Source organism: Tauraco erythrolophus, chromosome 24, assembly GCF_009769465.1.
Source record: "Tauraco erythrolophus isolate bTauEry1 chromosome 24, bTauEry1.pri, whole genome shotgun sequence".
NCBI classification, from domain to species: domain Eukaryota; kingdom Metazoa; phylum Chordata; class Aves; order Musophagiformes; family Musophagidae; genus Tauraco; species Tauraco erythrolophus.
Window position 1 is genome coordinate 4,367,940 of NC_141488.1, and position 10,211 is coordinate 4,378,150.

A 10,211-nucleotide genomic window follows, 5' to 3' on the forward strand; every position below is an offset into this window, starting at 1 on the left:
TCAGACGTCACTGGGGGAGCGCGACCGGAAAGGCATGGCGGAGGAGAAGCACCCGCAGCACACGGCCCACAGCACTTTCTGGATCTCCTGGTTCCTGAAGGCGTAAATGACGGGGTTGATCATGGAGTTGTAAGTGGCCGGGAGGAGGGTGAGGTAGGTGTAGAGGGCCGGGTAGCTGTAGTCCCCCAGCAGGCAGTACACGGCGAAGGGCAGCCAGCAGGAAGCGAAGGTGCCCAGGATGACGGCCAAGGTGGCGATGCCTTTTCGGGTGGTGACGTAGTGGGAACTGGCCAGGAAATGTCTCTGGACGGCGATTTGGTGAGCGTGCCGGCAGACGATCTTACAGATCTGCACGTAGAGCTGGAGCATCACCGCGAAGACCATGAAGAAGGAGACGGAGAGGATGATGAGGTGGTTCTTCATCAGGGGCTTGACGATGCTGCAGGCGGAGGGCTCCTTCAGGCAGTTCCAGCCCATGATGGGCAGGAGCCCGTAGCAGATGGAGGCTCCCCAGGTGAGGATCAACATGATGTAAGTCCTGGTGACCGTCCTCTCCGAGTAGTAGGTCAGGGCGTTGTAGAGGGACAGGTAGCGGTCGATGGTGATGGTCAGCAAGCTGCTGACGCTGGCCGTGAAGGAGGTGACCAGGAGCCCCACCGTGAGGAGGCTGACGGCCTCCGACGGGATGAAGTAGAAAAAGGCAAAGTGCAGGATCAACCCCAAACCGGCCAGGAGGTCAGCTGTGGCCAAGCTGCCGATGAGGAGGAACATAGGAGCCCGGAAAGCCGGGGTGTAGAAGATGACCACCACCACAATGGCATTCTCGCAGGAGATAATGGTCCCGGAGATGCAGAGGACAACGTCCCAGGGGTTTAAGGCGAGGGGTTGCACCATAGATTCCAGGTCCAAGGAGCTGCCACTGCTGTTCCTGGCCGCGAACCAGCCTTGGTGGCCTTTGCTGGAGCTGGGGGGCCCTTCCTCCATCGTGCCGGCGGAGGCTGACCTGCCACAGCCAAAAGTGAGAGCGGCCCCCTCAGCACCCGCTGCCCACAGCAAGGACCCACTCGAGCTGTCCCTGTGCCACCCAGCCAGGGACAGTCCTGCCTCCTCCCAAAAAAGTCTCTGGAAGGGGGGACAAGGCAGTGTGTGTTGGGGGGGGGTCGCCCTTTGGTCCGAAGGGATTTTTCTGGACAAGGTGGTTTGGTTTTAATTCTTTTCCAAGCAAATAAAAATAAATATATTAATTAAGGGGGGGAGGGTGGAATTCTCACTCAGCCCCTGCTTCTGCCTGCACTAGCTGCTGGGTGTGGGGGGGTTGTGCATTGCACGATTTTGGTGGATAAATACAGGGCAGCAGGACTGGCCCCGGGTCCCCCCCACCCTGATGATTTGGGGGCCAAACTGAGGGGATCCCAAGCAGCAGGTGAAGGGGGTGGCACCCCGGTGGGGACAGGCGCCCTCCCGGCCCCGCCATGCACCCCCCAACAAGGGGGGGGGGGATCCCCTTTCCTTTGCTTTGCGGGGGGGGGGGTGGATCTGCCAGCAGAGTCCCGGGGTGGGGGAATACACACACAGAGCTGCCCCTCGCCCCCCTTCCCATGGCGCTGCGGGCTCACACCCCTTCCCGGTGCCCCCCCCCGGGTGCCCGTGCCCCCCCCCCCGGTGCCAGGCACTCACCTGCCGGGATGCTCGGCCGCGGCCCGGGCTGGGGGCGCGCTGCCATGGGCGCCGCCGAGTTATAGTGACCGAGCCCCGCCGGGGGGGCGGCGGTGGGTGGGGGTGTGTAAGGGGGGGGGGGTGTGACTCACCGCCCCCCCCCCCCCCCGCCAGCCCCGTTCGCCCCGCTGTGACGTCAATGGCGCGCCGGAGCCAATCAGCGCCCCGCCAAGCAGCGCGGGCGCGCGCGCGCCGCATGGTAATCGCGCTGGGGATGGAGCAGCTCATTCATAAAAACCAGCCCCCCCCCCCCCCCCGCAAACCTCCCCCCGGCCCACGCCACCCCCGGGACTCCCCCCCCCGGCCCGGGTCCCCCCGCCACGTCCCCGCAGAGCCCTCGCAGGGCCGCGCTGCAGAGGAGGGGGGCGCCGGCCCCCCCCCCACCCCCCATTGCAGAGGTTGGGGGGTCCCCTTTGCACGCTGGGCGGGGGGGGGGGGGAGGGGGCGGCCTGGGGTGGGGAGGGAGGAGGGGGAAGCGGGGTCCCCCCCCGCACAGCCAGGGGTGCGCAGCCGCCCCCTCCGCTTGCCCAGCGGGTCCCCGCGGCCCGGCTTTCCCACGCGGGCCTGAATAATTCATCGCCGGGAGAACCGGGAAGGCCCGGCCCGGCCGGGGGGGCTGCGGGGAGGGCGGCTGGCACGGAGCCCTCCGCCCCGGCGGAGGAGGAGGAGGAGGAGGCAGAAGGCGTGCGCACCCCCGGGACCCTGCCGGGACTCTTCCCCGTCCCGGTTCCTCGAAGCCCGGCGCATTTCGGGCCCCCCCCGGGAACCTGCCCCCGCCGGGGGGGTGTGGGGGGGCGGGTTTGGCCCGGCCCGGCCCCGCTGCCAAAGCGCGGCGGGTCCCGGGGTGGCCGGGCCGGGCTGCCGCGCTGCTGCCGGGACCCCGCGGGGGTCGGGAGCCCCCGGTGCTCCCGGTGACAGCGGCAGCCGCCCCCCCGGGGCCCGATGGGGGTGAGGGAGGGCCCGGCCCGGCCGGAGCTGCTCGCGGAGCTGCACGCGGCCCGACGGCGCAGGTCCGGGACCGGCGGAGGGACCGGCCGTAGCGCCCAGGGGGGTCGCGGTGCCCCGGGCACGGGGCTGCCGGGGGTGGGTGGGGTGGCGCTGGGGGCGGAACGGCTGTGCGGGGCGTGTGCGGGGCGCGTCGGGCGGGCGGGGTGGGCGGGAAGCGTGTGCAGTGTGTGCAGTGCGTGTGCAGTGCATGTGCAATGCGTGTGCAGTGTGTGTGCAACGCGTGCGCGACGTGTTTGCAGTGCGTGTGCGACGTGTGTGCGACGTGTGTGCAGTGCGTGTGCAGTGCATGTGCAATGCGTGTGCAGTGCGTGTGCAGTGCGCGCGATGTGTGGTGTGTGCAGTGTGTGCAGTGCAGTGTGCGCAGTGCAGTGCCCAGGCAAGCGTGTGCAGTGAGCGCAGTGCGTGCAGCGCACACGCAGTGCGTGCAGCGTGTGCAGTGCACTGTGTGCAGCGCAGCGGGGCAGTGCGTGCTGGGGGCGCAGCTCCCGGCGCTCCGGAGCCCCCCCGACACCGGGGCATCCCCGCCTTTCCCACCTCAGGTACAGGTGGCGGGGGAGGTGGGCGGATGCACCTCCGGAGCGAGCCCCCCCCCAAAATGGGCCGGGTCCCCCCGGGGCGGGGCGAGGCGGGGCCGGCCCTGCCCGCCCCCCCCCACTCCGCCGCCACCTCCCGCGGGCGCGCATGTGCCCGCGGCTCCGCTCCGCTCTCCCGGGAGCTCCGCGGCGCCGCAGCCGACACCTCCCGCCGGGACCGGGCCGGGCCGGGCCATGGCCCCGCCGTGCGCCGGGGCGCTGCGCTGCGCGCTGCTCTGCGCGCTCCTGTGCGCGCAGGGGCCCGCACCCACCCGCGCAGGTACGGCCGGGGGGAAGAGGGGGAGGAGGGGAGTTCGCAGCTTTGGGGCAGCCGAACTTTTTTGGGGGGGTTTCATTTTTTTCGGGAGTTCCTCCCACCCGGCCCCCGCGGGACCCCCTCACCCGTGATGCGGCCGGCAGAGCCCCGTTCCCTCCGCTGGCCCCGGTTTGAGGGGAGAGGGGCTCCTGCTCCGGCTCCCACCCGTGGGGCTGGGAGCCCCGGGGCCAGGAGGGGTGTCCCGGGACAAGCTGGATGCAGGGTCCGGCCTCCTGTCGGAAGAGTGGGGGGGATCTCGTGGTTCGTGGCGGTTTCCGTGGGTGGGGGAGCGGGGAGCGGAGCCGTCATCCTCCTGCCCAGGGTACCTGCAACTCCGGGCATCAATTATGCAAAGCCCAGGCTCCCTTCTGCTCCCCTTCTCCTCGTCGGAGACATTTCCACCTTGACGTGTCCCACCAGGCCCCACTCGTGTTCCCAGAGCACCCATGGGGCTGGGGCTGCCCTCAGCCGGCCCCGCTGCCTCCCTTTATTTTCCTCGTCCCCCCCCACACCTGACGGCAGGAGCGGGGAGTTGACGCTGTTGGGCTCAAACGTCTGTTCCTGCGCCTGCCGCGATAAAAATAACTGAAATTACAAACCTGCCCGAAACCCTTGTGAACAAAGTCCTACTTTCCCATTGGTTCCCAGCAGGTCTCTAAGTGCTGGAGGGGGGGGCCCCGGCAGCGTGCCCACCACCACGCCATAGCCATGGCAATGGGTCCGCAGCATCCCACTTGGTGCCTTTACGCCACCAGTTTGCTTTTGCTGGGAGGGGGCACTGGGAGAAGGAAAAAATCTCTTTTATCAGCCAAAGGTGGCCAGGAGGACTCTAAAAGCTGGGGGGAGAATAGAGCTGCCCACCCCAAAGGCAGGTGGGGTGGTGGGGATGGGGTGCAGCCGGTGCGGTGAAGCCGAGCATGAGGCTGGATCGGTCCTTGCATGGCACAGACCCCTAAGGATTGGGCCCAGGGCGGGTGCCAACCCCCAGCACCCTCCTGCAAGCCCTGGGCAGGCGGGGGGGTTGTTTGTCCCTTGGGAACCTGGAAGTGTATCCAGGGTGGGAAATGGCTCCCGGCTTCTTCCCGGGATGGTGCAAACGCGGGCGTGGGACGCAGCGAGGTGCGGGCAGGGCCTGGCCGCGGCTCCTGATTGCAGCCTGCCTCCATGACAATCATCACTGTAAATTAATGATGAGGGTGTGGGGGGGGGAGCTCATGGCAGAGCAGCTCCACGAACGCCCAAGTGACTCACCGCCATCACTGGGGCGATGTGGAGGGTGGAGGGGGGGGTCCTGTGGGATGGTCTGGGGGGTGCAGAGGGGTGATGCTGCTTAAATAACCCGACCATGCTTCTGGGGGCAGCTGGGCTGGTGCTGCTGCCTCGTCTCTTCTAAACCTGCACCAAAGATCCAGGGCTGGGGGGGGGGGGTGTGGCTCGCCCTGCACTGTGGCCCAGCGTGGCTGCAGGTGGTGGGGTGAGCCCCACATGTCCCGAGTGGCCATGGGAGCTGGGGGGGGGGTGGGATGTGCCTCCTCTGGAGAGCTGGCAGCTGCCCACAAACACACCTTCCGTGTGCCGGGATGGGTCTGTTGGTGGGTTTGGTGCTGCCAGAGGTGCCTTCATCCCTTCCACTCCATCCATGGAGCAGAGGGTCCAGCCCTGACCCCAGCTGATGGGGGAGGGGACAGCTGCTGGCCCGGATCTCACCCCTTTCCCCCGGCTTTGGCAGGAGAGTGCGGCGAGCTGAGGTCCTGCGAGACATGCATGGCCGGCACCCCCTCGCGCAATGCCACCAGCTGCGTCTGGGTGGGCTGCGGGACCCCCGAGGAGCCAGGTATGGGGGCTCAGCCGTGTCAGGGACAGCAAGGGGCTCCCACCTGCCACCAGCCTTCCCCAGCCCCTGCCACTGGGCTGGGACCGTGCTGGGCTGGTGCTGGCAGCTCAGCACCCTTGGGTGCCCGGTCCCAGCTGCTTTCCATGGTCAAGGTCCATCTCGCTTGACCCATACCAGGGAGGGGCACAGGGAGTCTGTGCCAGCCCAGTGGGCAGGGGTTTTGGTGCGTGCTGCTCCTGGCTATGCTGGGCTTGGGGTGATGCTGGGAACCCTCCAGCTCCCCTTCCATGGGGAGCAGCACCAAGTGATGGCGATAGGACAAAGCCGGTGGTTTGTTGGGGGCTCTTCCCAATGGGATGTGGATCTGAGCCCCAGCTTGCAGCCCCTCAGCTGGATGCCCACCCTGGGACCAGGTCCTTGCCATCCCAACCCTCAGATGCCCAGGGCAGCCCTGGGTCCAAATGCCATCAGCTGCACCGGATGGCCCCACGGGCTGGTTTGCTGGGGTCAGGGGGTCCCTTGGGAAAACGCTGCCTCCCTCTTCCCGCAGAGACGGGGAGCTGCGTGCAGAGAGGGGCGGCGGCGCGGGAGACCTGTGTGGTCTACAACACCAGCACCCTGTGTCAAGGTAACCCTGCTCCCCCCGCGATAAAGGGCCTCCCCGGACCCCAGCAGCCCCCCTAGACCCAGCGGCCTTTGGGATGGAGGTGCTGCCATGGGTGCCGGGGGGCTGTGGGGATGAAATCCCACCGCTGACACAGGGACGTGGGTGGAGGGGTGCACAGCGATATTCCCTGGCAACCCTTTTCCCCCCTTTCCTCTGCCCTCAGCAGCACTGAAGGCCCCCACCAAAGAGCCTCCGCGGTCCCATAGCAAGGAGCCGGTGACGCACACCCCAAGTGAGTGGGTCTGGGAAGGCGGGAGGTGGTGGGATGGGGTGTGGGGGGGTCTGGGTGCCCCAAGGGACAGCCAGCTGCTTCCCTCCATATTTTGCATCCCTGGAGAGGGATGAGCAGAGCTGCCCCTGGGGTCACGTCCACGGAGCATCAACCTCTGCTGTGCCCTGGGAGGTGCCAGTGCCACCCCCGGGGTCACAGCTCGGTCCCTGTCCCCCTCCTCTGCCCCGAACGATGCTGCTGGGGGCTGCAGCGATGCCGGGATGGAGCTGGGGGGGTCATAACACCCGGCAGTCCCCCCAAAAACCAGCCCTGCTGCCATCCTTGCCGGGAAGTGCCGCCTTGGCCAGGTTGGAGCAGGGGCTGGGAGCAGAGAGGAGCCTCTTCCAGGAAGTGGGAACTGGAGAGCGCTGGGCTAATTACGGCGGGTAACCGGAGCCCAGAGCCCTCTGAATTATTGATCCCACTGGGATCCTTTCACCGCTGGCTCCTCTCCCGCGTGGTGCCGGCTGCTCCGGCATGGGAAGGGGCTGAGCCCATCCCTGCATTCACGTGTCCTGTGCAGATGCTGTGCAGACCCCAAATCCCCTCTCCTTGGCGAGACCATCAGTACCCCAAGGATGCCAACAGCAGCCATAACCCCCCCTACACCCCCTGTTTTCTCCTGCCATTAGGGACCACCACCACCAGCGCTCCGTTGACGGGCAGTCCCGAATTCCACCCGCCTGGCTTTGACACGGCCAGCTTCATCGGCGGCATCGTGTTGGTGCTGAGCGTCCAAGCCGTGGTCTTCTTCATCATCAAGTTCATCAAGTCAAAAGACAGCACCTACCAAACGCTGTAAGGCTCCCGCACCCCCACCCGGGATGGAGGAGGGTGTTGGGGGGGGTCCCCATACTGGCTTGTCCCTGGGTCAAGGCCACCCTTGAAGCCAAAACTGGGGTCGTCCCGGGTGCGTGGGGCTCTGTGGCCCGTCTGGCCGTGTCCTGTCTCGCAGCTCAGTGTTGTCCCCGTGGCTGTTTGTGCCGCTCCATGGTCCGTCCTCACCCCGGGTAGGGTGCGGGGGGAGGATTTGGGAGATGGAGGGGCTCGTCCTCCCATGTGTGTCCCATCGCCGGTGTCCTGCTGCCTCCTCTGTCTGTTGCTGCCTGGCCGGATCCCGGCTCTGAGCCCTGTGGGAGCACAGGACCCCCAAATCTGTCCCCTGAGGCTGAGCCAAGCGGGGGGGGCCATGCTGTTCTTCTCGCCCTCCTGGTGCCGTGGGGCTCGCCATGTCTAACGTGGGGGGCTGTGCCCCATCTCTCTTTCATTGCACGCTGCCAGAGAGGACAACCAGTAGGTGCTGGGTGCTGGAGGCGATGGGGAGGGGGCTCCCCCCTGCACCCCCAGAGCTTCACCCTTCCCTCACCCCCCCCCTCGGGGGGACAGTGTGGTCCCTTTCTCCTGGTTTGCATGAAGGAGGGGTTCCCGGCTGGTTTGCTGTTTTCCTGGGAGTCGTTAGCGGTGGAAGGGAAGGGGGTGCCCCCCCTCACTCCCCCCCTTCATGCACAGAGTCCCTGGGGGGACGCAGCTGGTGCACGGGCCCTTGGCACATCCGTGCCCCTTCTGCCACCCGGGTGAGCTGTTCTCAGCCCTCCCCACAAGCACCCTTAGCAGGACAGGAGCTGCAGGGCCCAGTTTGGCCCCAGTTAGAGAGAACCCAGCAGCCCCCCTCCCCACCCTGGGCACCCCCTGATCCCCCCACTGCTCCTCCTGCCCCATTGCCTCCCCACAGCCTTGGGGCTCGCCTAGTGGGGAACTTGGGGTCCCCCCTTTCCCTGATGGGCTCTCAGGTGCTTTTCCCTTCAGCAGTTTGGCTGAAGCACCCAGCCCCCTGCTCCAGCACCCGCCCCCAGCCCCTGCCCCCTCTGGCCCCCCCAGCCCCTCTGTGCCCACCAGAGGAGCAGAGCCAGGGCCTTGCTGTGTGCTTTTGCTGTGCCTCTGTGTTGCTGTGGGGGTGGGGGTGTCCCCAGACCACCCCCTCCCTGCCCTTTCTGTGTGTTGTTTTGGGGAGGGGGCTGCGTGCTGTGTGCCGTGGGGTGAGACTTGTACCTCGGGCTGCCCCAATTAAACTCTGCGAGGTGGTGTCTGTCTCATGTCCAGGGGGGTTCGTGTAGCTGGGATGGGGGTGCTGGGGGGGAGGTCATGGCTGCAGAAAGCCTGTGCCCCCCCCATCCCTCCCCTGCGATAGCTCCCACTCCCCCAAGGTGTGGGACCAACCCTTACCCCTGGCACTGCCACCCACATGGGTGCAGCAGAGTGGGCACTGGGGCACCCACCCCCCCATCCTCTGCTCCTTGGAGGCTATGGGGGGCTGGACCCCCCAGAGCAAAGCTGCCCAGACCCTTTCTGTTACGTGCTCTTTATCTGCTGCACCAGGATCTGAGGCCACCGCACGCCCCGGGCTGGGGGGACACTGCCCTCGTCCTCGTCCTCCCCAGGGAAGGCAGAGAAGAGGCCCCCGCTGCCCGTGTCCCTGCCCGTGGCCGGACCATGTCCGTCCCCGCCGGCTGCAGGGCCCCTGCCCACACCACAACTATGCAAAGCTGGCACTGCCGGGGCTGCCTTCTCTGCCCTGGGGGGGACCATGGTGGGACCCCTGTCCCCAGCGTGGCTGGGGATGCTCCAGGGGGTTTGTACCCAGTGTGGCACCCTCCAGCTGCTCCCTTGGGTGGGGGGGGGGCCAGAGCAGGGTGGAGAGGGGCAGCCAGGCATGGGGGTCCCATCCAGCTGTGAATCCTGGCCTTGGGCTCTTCCCCCAAAATGCTTGCCAGGGCCGCAGGGCATCAGAGGACATGTGGCCGTTCCTGGCAGCAGGGTGGCCCTTTGCCAGCCCAAGCCCCCAGCCCCATGCCAGGCAGAGCCTGAGCTGCTGCAGGGGGGACAGAGACCCAATAAAGGTTTTCCTCTTATTTCTGGTGTCTATGTCGTGATCACCTGTCACCCCCACAGCCCAAGCGGTGGGTGCTGTCCTGGGAGATTTTGGTTTCAGCTGGGGACATGCTGCGTCCTGCCCACAGATTGGTGTTGAGGGGGGTCCCGAGCGACTCCAGACCTCCCAGTGACCAGAGGAGGGGAACCAGTATGGGGAGTGGTGATGCTATGCTGGGGATGGAGCACCAGGATGTGTCCCGGGGGTCTCACCCCGTGGTGTCCCCCTCCGTGGGGCACATCCCAGCCCCCTGGGCTGGCGCCAGGGGGGCTGCAGCGGGCAGGGTGGCCGGGGGCTGAGGCCGGAGGAATTGGGGGAAGCACTGGGGGTCCTGGCCATGGGAACAAGGCTGAGACGGCTTCTCTGCCTGTACGGTGGTTGTCTACCCCCCCCCTCCGCCGCCCCCCAGTCCGCCACCCCCGCTTCCCCTTCCCCTTTCCCTCCCTCCGGTTTCGCAACCGGCCCTTTGCAACCGGTGCCCGTCGAGGGACAGGATCCGGCCCGGGGGGGGGGGTCGGTCTATCCCGTCCCGGGCGGGGGCCGCCGTTGACTCACGGCCAGGCCGGCCGGAAGCGGCACCCGGTGCCCAGGAAGGAGCCCGGGGAGCGGGACGGACCCTCCCGGTGTGAACCGGCCCGGTAGGGAGCTCGCCCGGGAGGGAACGGGGCAGCCCGGTGCAGGACAGCCCGGTACGGGGTATAGGCTGTGCCGGGGCAGGGGGAATAGGGCACCGTGGTATGGGGCAGCCCGGTGCAAAGTAAAGGCTCTCCCGGTAAGGAACGGGGCAGCCCGGGGCAAGGTAAGGGCTCTCCCGGTGAGGAACGGGGCAGCCCGGTGCAGGATACGGGCTCTCCCGGGGGAGAATTACGGCAGCCAGGGGCAAGGTAAAGGTTCTCCC

General features: G+C 67.3%; 2 protein-coding genes across 4 annotated transcripts; one reads left to right on the plus strand and one right to left on the minus strand.

The window, feature by feature from the left end:
- GPR3 (G protein-coupled receptor 3) lies at positions 1-984 on the minus strand. Its single transcript, XM_086626012.1, has one exon. The coding sequence runs from the start codon at positions 982-984 to the stop codon at positions 1-3; it is 984 nt and encodes a 327-aa protein (XP_086482138.1).
- Positions 985-3,491: 2,507 nt separating this feature from the next.
- Positions 3,492-7,186, plus strand: CD164L2 (CD164 molecule like 2). 3 transcript variants are annotated; one of them, XM_086626015.1, is made up of 5 exons: positions 3,492-3,576; positions 5,342-5,446; positions 5,997-6,074; positions 6,277-6,345; positions 7,017-7,186. In XM_086626015.1, the coding sequence occupies exons 1-5, from the start codon at positions 3,492-3,494 to the stop codon at positions 7,184-7,186; spliced, it is 507 nt and encodes a 168-aa protein (XP_086482141.1). The 3 variants fall into 3 exon arrangements, with proteins under 3 accessions (XP_086482141.1, XP_086482139.1, XP_086482140.1); XM_086626013.1 differs by having other exon boundaries at positions 3,492-3,573; positions 5,330-5,446; positions 6,268-6,345; XM_086626014.1 differs by having other exon boundaries at positions 3,492-3,573; positions 5,330-5,446.
- Positions 7,187-10,211: the final 3,025 nt, after the last annotated feature.

Bases quoted from the DNA above. Each gene is read 5' to 3' on its own strand.
- CD164L2 (XM_086626013.1), top strand. From the start codon at position 3,492: ATGGCCCCGCCGTGCGCCGGGGCGCTGCGCTGCGCGCTGCTCTGCGCG. The intron at 3,574-5,329 runs CAGGTACGGCCG...ACCCCTTTCCCC, and splicing joins GGGGCCCGCACCCACCCGCG to CGGCTTTGGCAGGAGAGTGC. The intron at 5,447-5,996 runs GTATGGGGGCTC...CTCTTCCCGCAG, and splicing joins CGGGACCCCCGAGGAGCCAG to AGACGGGGAGCTGCGTGCAG.
- GPR3 (XM_086626012.1), bottom strand. From the start codon at position 984: ATGGAGGAAGGGCCCCCCAGCTCCAGCAAAGGCCACCAAGGCTGGTTC.